General features: G+C 41.0%; 1 protein-coding gene across 1 annotated transcript; it reads left to right on the forward strand.

Annotated features, from left to right (window-relative positions):
- Positions 1–802: 802 nt before the first annotated feature.
- Positions 803–7,501, forward strand: LOC309699500 (glyceraldehyde-3-phosphate dehydrogenase-like). The gene is made up of 12 exons (XM_082522539.1): positions 803–908; positions 1,159–1,206; positions 4,291–4,390; positions 4,608–4,717; positions 4,795–4,885; positions 5,104–5,219; positions 5,414–5,495; positions 6,101–6,252; positions 6,372–6,450; positions 6,544–6,627; positions 6,813–6,910; positions 7,214–7,501. Exons 2-12 carry the CDS (start codon positions 1,184–1,186, stop codon positions 7,281–7,283), a joined length of 1,005 nt encoding a protein of 334 aa, XP_082378665.1. The 5' UTR covers positions 803–908; positions 1,159–1,183; the 3' UTR covers positions 7,284–7,501.
- Positions 7,502–7,760: the final 259 nt, after the last annotated feature.

The raw sequence follows: 7,760 nt of genomic DNA on the forward strand, positions 1-7,760 counted from the left end.
ATTTATACCCAACTGATCACAGATTTCTGACAGTACTAAAAGGTAAATCACATTTCAGTTTTATAACATTGAGAAATCCGTTTTGGTAATTGTGATTTCACTTGATTAACCTATTATTTAATTTAATGTATGATATAAATAAATTACACACAATCATCAATAAATTGTGAGTAAATCTTTGATTAAATTAGAAGAAAAACGTTTTTGCTAGAAAATGATGGTGGCCTGGAGCAACAAAGCAAAAGCCTTTCACCATTTGAAAGGATGTTATTCCAGATTTTCTGCAACATGAAGTAACAAGATGTCGTTATTCATGATATCAGATTTTCATTTCATGAGTCTGATTGTAAAATAGAAAAATAAATACAGTAACATAAAATTGACATTGGCAACATCATTGCAATGCCTGCAGAAATGATAATATTAAAGCTGTTAATGAAATCTGCGATTTTGTGTGTTGTTTGCTGTCCTTTTGGGCAAACGAATCAAATGCAAAACAATTGTAAGTGGATGTTTTGTTATTTATGTTATTATTATTCCCATGATATTGGTATTTCCTTCCTAAAATTCCCAGTTGCCACAACATGGTTTTGTTCTTGTGTTTTCCTGTGGAGCTCCTTCCAGGAACTATTCTGAAGAGTGGCGTTTAATTATAATTATGCCATTACAGATTGCACATTTGCACTGTGGTTCTGTTGTATAGCGACCTCTCAGACTGAGCAAAGACCGCACAAAAAAACGACGCTCTTAATTAAACTCGTTCGCAGCTTCACGTGACCTTTAAAGTTGGGCCACTGAGGAAGGGGGCGTGGCCCGGGAGGACAGCGCATATAAATGGCGTGCCTCGAAACTTCTTTCCCGCTCTCGCTTCTTCTCCGAAGGACGTTCGTATCCCAGTGTTCTCTCAGGTAAGGGTTTGGTTTCCCGCATTTGTTGCCTTTGTTTAGTGGTTGAGCTTTGATAGTTTTACCTGCTGCTCAGAGTAACAGGTGAACGAAACACACAGAAAGTAGCGTTTTTATTACACGGTTTCTGCTTCCTGTAAAGTTTTGTTTTGAGTTTTTTGAAACGTTAATCTTTTAATTCTTGAATGTGCATCTTTTTTTTTCTTCTTCTTGTATAAGTGAATTAAAGGCTAAACTGTTTCCTCCCTCTCAGTGAGGTGTAGACCACATCAGGCACAATGGTGAAGATTGGAGTCAATGGGTAAGTTTCTACACCTGTCATTGTGCAGGTGTCCTGGCAGAGGTTTCCTTCTCATCGGCTTAATTAACAATCACTACCCCATGTGTTGCAAAGGGGTGTTTGGTTTGATGCTAGTAAAACTTGAGTAGGTGCAACTAAGTCTTGCATTTTATTTGTATATCTTTTAATAAAGTTCAAAGTAGATAATCAAGCAGGCATTTCAGTATACCCCGGATAAGATTCTTGGATTTCTTTGGATGCTTGATTTGTATCCAGGTATTTTAACTTCATCCCCTGTTGTCTGAATGCTGTATTGACACAAGTGTTTATGTCAAAGGTTGAAAGTGTTTCTAAAATTTAGATCAGGAGGCAATTTAATTGAATTGTAGGGCCTTCGATTTGGTTTTCCTCTAGTGACATGTTGTCCTCTTGTGGTTTTACTTATTGGCTCATGAAGTAAAGATTTAATCAAGTGGCAAAAGCAGTTTAAACTTAACACCTTGTTGGAAATGTGCTAAACAAATGCCTTATGGAGGCCAAAATACAAACTGATTGCCAATGTTTGAAAGCTGAAACGGCAACTTGTCAAGATGGTAAAAGGGCAACTTGTTAAATGAACATAAATTAAACAAGGCTTGAAATCTAGAAATGCCAGACACTTAAAGGTGTCTAAATATTTAGCTGCCTCACAGAGGACCGCTGGAGTGCTGCCTGAGCATCATCTGAACCCTAAAAGCAGGACAGGACTGCGGTCTGGACCTGTCTATTCTCTGGTTATTTATAGTCTGGTGGTGTCACAGTTGGCGTCCGCTCTTCAACAACGCCCTTCTGTCAGTATCGCTGCTCTCTTCAGCTGTCACATTCCTCTTCATTCTCCCCTCATCTAATTTTAACTCCTTAACCTTTCCACTGGAGATCAGTGATCGGCCGACTCTGTGTGGACACTGCTCAGACTCGGAGATCACAGCTGAAACATTTTCTCTTCCTCTTGTGAAGCAGCAGCTGCTGCTGCAGAGCCGCAGGGTGATTTGGCTCCCTGATTTTGGACACGTACCTCACAATGAGGCTCAGAAACAGAAGATGGGCTCCAGTCCATTTTGGCCTTCTGGCTGCTCAGCAGCTTTCCAAAACAAAGGAAATCTGCATGCCTGTGGCTCTTCCCCCTCCTGTCAAACTTTGTCAATGATGGCAGCGCCTGACAAAGAGTTTGAGAGGATAACTTGAGGGTTTCTGCACCTGACAATTAAAATGATTCACTAATGAGACAGTAGTGAAGCTGCTTGTGTTTAAAGCTGCTAGAATTGCCAAATTTCATAAGTGTCCCCCAATGGTACAACATTAGTGTTTTGTTCTTGACCCCTTACTAACTTTAAGGATATGTACACTACTGACTTTGCCACAAACTAGACTGTGCAAGCAGCCTCCATGGCAGCATGCTGTCATCCCACCTGAAGTTAAACTTGCTAACATTTTACTGTGCTAGTGATTTCTAATATCAGTTAAATGTGAAACTGTTACATCTGACTTGTGATAATTTTATATTTGACAAAAGTAAGAACTTTATATTCAGTAATTACTTTACATTTAACTCTAAATTTCATGAGGTGAATGGCTTTAAGAGAACACCAGTTGATGAACATGGACTTTATCTGATATGAGCAGGTTCCTACAGATATGAATTTTCAAATTGCTCCCCTTAAGACTTTCCTTCCTGTTTTGCTATTGTCCAGATTTCCTCTTACTCAACCCATAAAGTTCTCTAGCAGTTTCAAAGGAGTCTCAGCTTCCTGATACATCAAAGCTGATAAAGTCGTTTTGTGTGCATGTTGTATATTTGTCTCCTGTTGCAGGATACAGTTGCAAACAAACTATGTAATGTGACTCGTGTGAACTGAAGGCATGCAGTGTTGCATGACAAAACTCTGGTGCTCAATAGTTCATGCCACAACTCACTGTCTTCAGCTTGATCTAAAGCCAAAGCTAGTGGTGGCCTCAACCCTGAATTTACTATCGGCTTCCCTCTGACACAGTAGTTGGTATGCTCGTCCATAATGGCAACATTTAACTTCTGCAGGCTTTTAGCAACTTCTTTAGGAGAGTTGCATGTTGCTTCCAGATCAGTTTACATGAAGAAACATGTTTCACCACATCTTTAGAAATCTTGAATTGAGCAGCCTTGTTTGCTCTGATAGAAGCTGAAATACAATAGAGCCTAAATGCAGTATTATTGAAAGGCCATGAATACAATCAAATTCCAACTATGTGGCAACTGTATCTTGGCTATAACTAAACACGCTTTGTCTTGCAGTCGCAAGGCAAAGTCTGCTTTTGGTTCATCCACATATGAAATCCCACTTTAAGTTTGTTCAGAACTTAAACTTGATGAGGAAAATTGTGCCTTTTGCCATCTTGGACAAATTTTTTTTTTTTTTTTTTTTTTTTTGTTGCGTTTTGTTTTTTGTATGCCTCCAAATCTACTTGGAGGCAGCAATTCACAAGAATGGCCTAATCTGTTTGGGTAACCCACAAGCAACTGTTGTACTCAAACACCTCCACACACTCAATTCTGAAGCACTAACTCAACTTGTCACAAAACATGAAAAAGTTAGAGACAAATGTTTGGGTGATTTTAAAAACTTGTCTTTGTAGCATATCTTGATTTCTCTCGGAAACTCTTACTTCACAACCCTCTTTATCTCCATTACTATAACGTGCTCTGAACTTTCGACCCTCATGCTTCCTTAGTTCCACACTCTTCAATCTGCCTCACTGACAATGCCCATATTGGGCCTAAACAGGCTATCAGCTGCTGGTGCCAGCCACTGTTATCTTCAGTCAAGGTTGGCAGGCCTTGCATGGCAAAGCCATCCTCTGCAGTGACTCAGATTAAACCTGCTGGTCAGACAGGAAATTAATAAAGTGGACATAGTTGCAATTTAAAAACTTGGGCCTGGAACCTGATATTTTAATTGGACTATGCAGACATTACAAGGGTCTTCAGTTTGAATTCAACAAAATATTTCATCCTTACTGTCTCACAACAACCTAGTCGTTCTTGCTCCCTTTCATATCTGTACTGATTCTTTAGTCTGACCTGCATTTCAGATTTGGACGTATTGGTCGTTTGGTGACTCGTGCTGCTGTTGCTGGTGGTAAGGTTGAGGTTGTAGCCATCAATGATCCCTTCATTGACCTGGAATACATGGTGAGAGGATGAGTTTCTTCTGCTCTATAAATTGATGGTACTTAACAAGCCTGTTTGATTCTGTTTAGTAATGTAGGAAAAGCAAAGTTCTTAAATGAAACATTTTAAGCAAAGACTGCGTTGTCAAGGACACCAGGAAGTTTTAGAGACCTCATGTTGACTTCTCTTAAGAAACGGCAGGTTTTGTTGCATTTTTAATGGTCACCTCTTAATGCAGGCCTACATGTTCAAGTACGACTCCACTCACGGCACTTGGAAGCACGGAGAGGTGAAGACTGAGGGTGGCAAGCTGGTCATCGGTAACATGCACATCATGGTCTTCCAAGAGTACGTAACTGTCACATGTGCACTTTGTCCAGCAAGTTTGCCTCAGATTGAATAACTAACTTCTCTGAACTGCATAGGAGGGACCCCGCCAACATCAAGTGGGGTGATGCTGGTGTGGACTATGTTGTAGAGTCCACTGGTGTCTTTACCACCATTGAGAAGGCTTCTGTAAGTTGGCTGCTGTTGTGCTTTCTCACCTGTCTAAAGTGCAGTTTCACCCTGAAGATGACTGGATTGTTTCACATGTTGAAGGAACAGTTTTCATCATCCTGACCTGTATCTCTAAATTAATGCAATCTTTTTGGAATCTAGTTTGCATAATCTTGGAGCTTCCTGAAGCATCAGTGATTGTACAATCAGTCTTAAGCTCTATTTTGATTTGTTAGGCTCATCTGAAGGGTGGAGCTAAGAGGGTGGTGATCTCTGCTCCCAGTGCTGATGCACCAATGTTTGTAATGGGTGTCAACCACGAAAAATACAACAACTCATTGACGGTTGTCAGGTGAGTGTTGGTACTGAGTGCTTACAGATGCCGTGTGTGCGCGCGTGAGTGTGTGCGTGCGTGAGTGCGTGATTCTATAATGGCTGTTTGGACAGCTGGCTGCAGATGTCTAGATGGCTTCTTAAAGTTTGTTTGGTGTAGCATCTCTGCACTTAAGCTGTCATACATTAAGTTGACATGTGCTTTCTCCGTAGCAATGCTTCCTGCACCACCAACTGCCTGGCTCCCCTCGCCAAGGTCGTACACGACAATTTTGGCATCGTGGAAGGTCTCATGGTAAAGAACTGATACTGCTTCTTTTGAGTGAATCTCTTATAACCAGAAGATTTTAGGAACTTTAAGAGCAGTCGGCCAACAAACTGTACAATGCGTTCAGCAACAACTTTATTTAGTTACATGTTGCTAGTACTCACATACGTATACATTGCACTTTTTTTTTTTTTTTTTTTTTTTTTTTCCCCCCCTCATTGTATTTTGTCTTTTGCACCTTTGTGGTCCAGCTACCCAATTTCACTGTGCAAAAACTGCACAATGCCAATAAAAAGCTCAAAGTCTCCTCAGTTTGACATTCTGGGGAGGGTCATTCTTTGTGGCAGACTCACCAAATTTTAGTCACTGATGCTGGAGACTGATGGCCCTTCACAAACATCACATGATCAGAAAGCTTGGATACTGGGTGTCTATATCAGGGTCCTGCTTTCCAGTAGTTCTCTTGTCACAAAGTGTTTCTGCTGCATCAAGTAAATGTGGTCCCTCTACAACATCAACAAAGCTACTTGCCTCTGAAATTCTGTTTAACTTGTCCGACAGCTGCTCAGATTAGCTCACATTGTTGGGACGATCTGATTCTGCCTCTGAATAACCTTTACCTGCTCTTTCAGAGCACAGTCCACGCTGTCACTGCCACACAGAAGACTGTTGACGGGCCCTCTGGTAAAATGTGGAGAGATGGCCGTGGTGCCTCCCAGAACATCATCCCTGCCTCCACTGGAGCCGCCAAGGCTGTTGGCAAGGTCATCCCTGAGCTGAACGGGTACTTTTCCTCTAATTCTCCATTTTAAAATGGCACATGTGTCTTCCTGAAAAGGATCAGGACGGTGTAATGACTAAAACTATTAGCAAAATGCCCTGAGCTTTGAATGTTTGTTACAGTAAACTGACAGGTATGGCTTTCCGTGTGCCCACCCCCAACGTGTCTGTCGTCGACCTTACTGTCCGACTGGAGAAGCCTGTAAGCGTCTCATAATTGACATAAAGCTGATTCATGTTCCCTTATCTAGAGTTTGCATTTGTCTAATCTGAGGATTATAATTTCTCATCTCAGGCAAAGTATGAAGACATAAAGAAAACTATCAAAGCTGCTGCTGAGGGACCCATGAAGGGAATTCTGGGATACACAGAGGACCAGGTACAAAACACCCACATCTGAAACACCAGGCTACATTATACTCTTAAAAGGGGAGAATGAGACTGTTTCACTTGTGTGGCCACACAGGAGTCACTAGGTGGCAGCATTTGTCTAACTAGCTTTACAGATGTGCTCGAGGACTGGCACACTAACAGAACAACTACACTTGCACTCTTTCTGTTCAGGTTGTGTCCACAGACTTCAACAGTGACCCTCACTCGTCAATCTTTGACGCTGGAGCTGGCATTGCACTCAACGACAACTTTGTCAAGCTGGTTTCATGGTGAGACTCGATGAACATGTCTCTAGTATGAAACTGCATTTATTAAACTCAGTTGACCAAAGCTTGTTTGCTGCATTTAAATGAATTGATTACTACAAATGGAAATCTGAATCTCATGTAGTATGAAATGAGTAAAAATGTAATAGACTGGTATTCCTAGTCACCGAGTTTACACCTAGTGCCCCAAGAAGACAAACTTCTGTGATTTAAACAGTTAGCCATTATGCACTAAAGCCTGCAGCTTTCCCATCTTCATTCACGTTTCCACTGTTGAACCTTCTGCTCTCATTTTTGTACCTGCAGGTACGATAATGAGTTTGGCTACAGCAACCGTGTGTGTGACCTGCTCGTGCACATGTTCTCTAAGGAGTGAAATCCTGATTCATCATTCCTTCACCTGGATGTCACAGCATCTGCAGAAAGGACAAACTGAATAACCTGACCAATGGGGAGAGAAAATGTATTGTCCTGCTTAAAATAAGCTTGTCCCCTGTTCTGTCAGAAGTGATGTTTGTACAGATTCTTTGTAGTATTGTTACTAATCTTGTGGCTCCTTTGCACTTGAAAATAAAGAACACAATTCATGAGAAATGTGTAGTTTCTTTTCCAAAAGGAAAAACGAAGCAGGGAGAAACTTTGCTGCCTATGCAAACTTCATGGATATTTGAAGCCTTATTTCAGATCATGTTTACATTCGGTGTAAGAGCTTTCAGCATTAACCCTGGTATAAGGCATTTAAAGCACATTGTGATATGCAATTTAAATTGTATATAGTTTAGAATGGACAGGTGTAGCATTAGACCTGTCCAGACTGGCTTCTTCATACAAATCCAGCCCTTCAATGACATCT

Source organism: Aulonocara stuartgranti (genome assembly GCF_965226115.1).
Source record: "Aulonocara stuartgranti genome assembly, chromosome: 22".
In the NCBI taxonomy this organism is placed as follows: Eukaryota; Metazoa; Chordata; class Actinopteri; order Cichliformes; family Cichlidae; genus Aulonocara; species Aulonocara stuartgranti.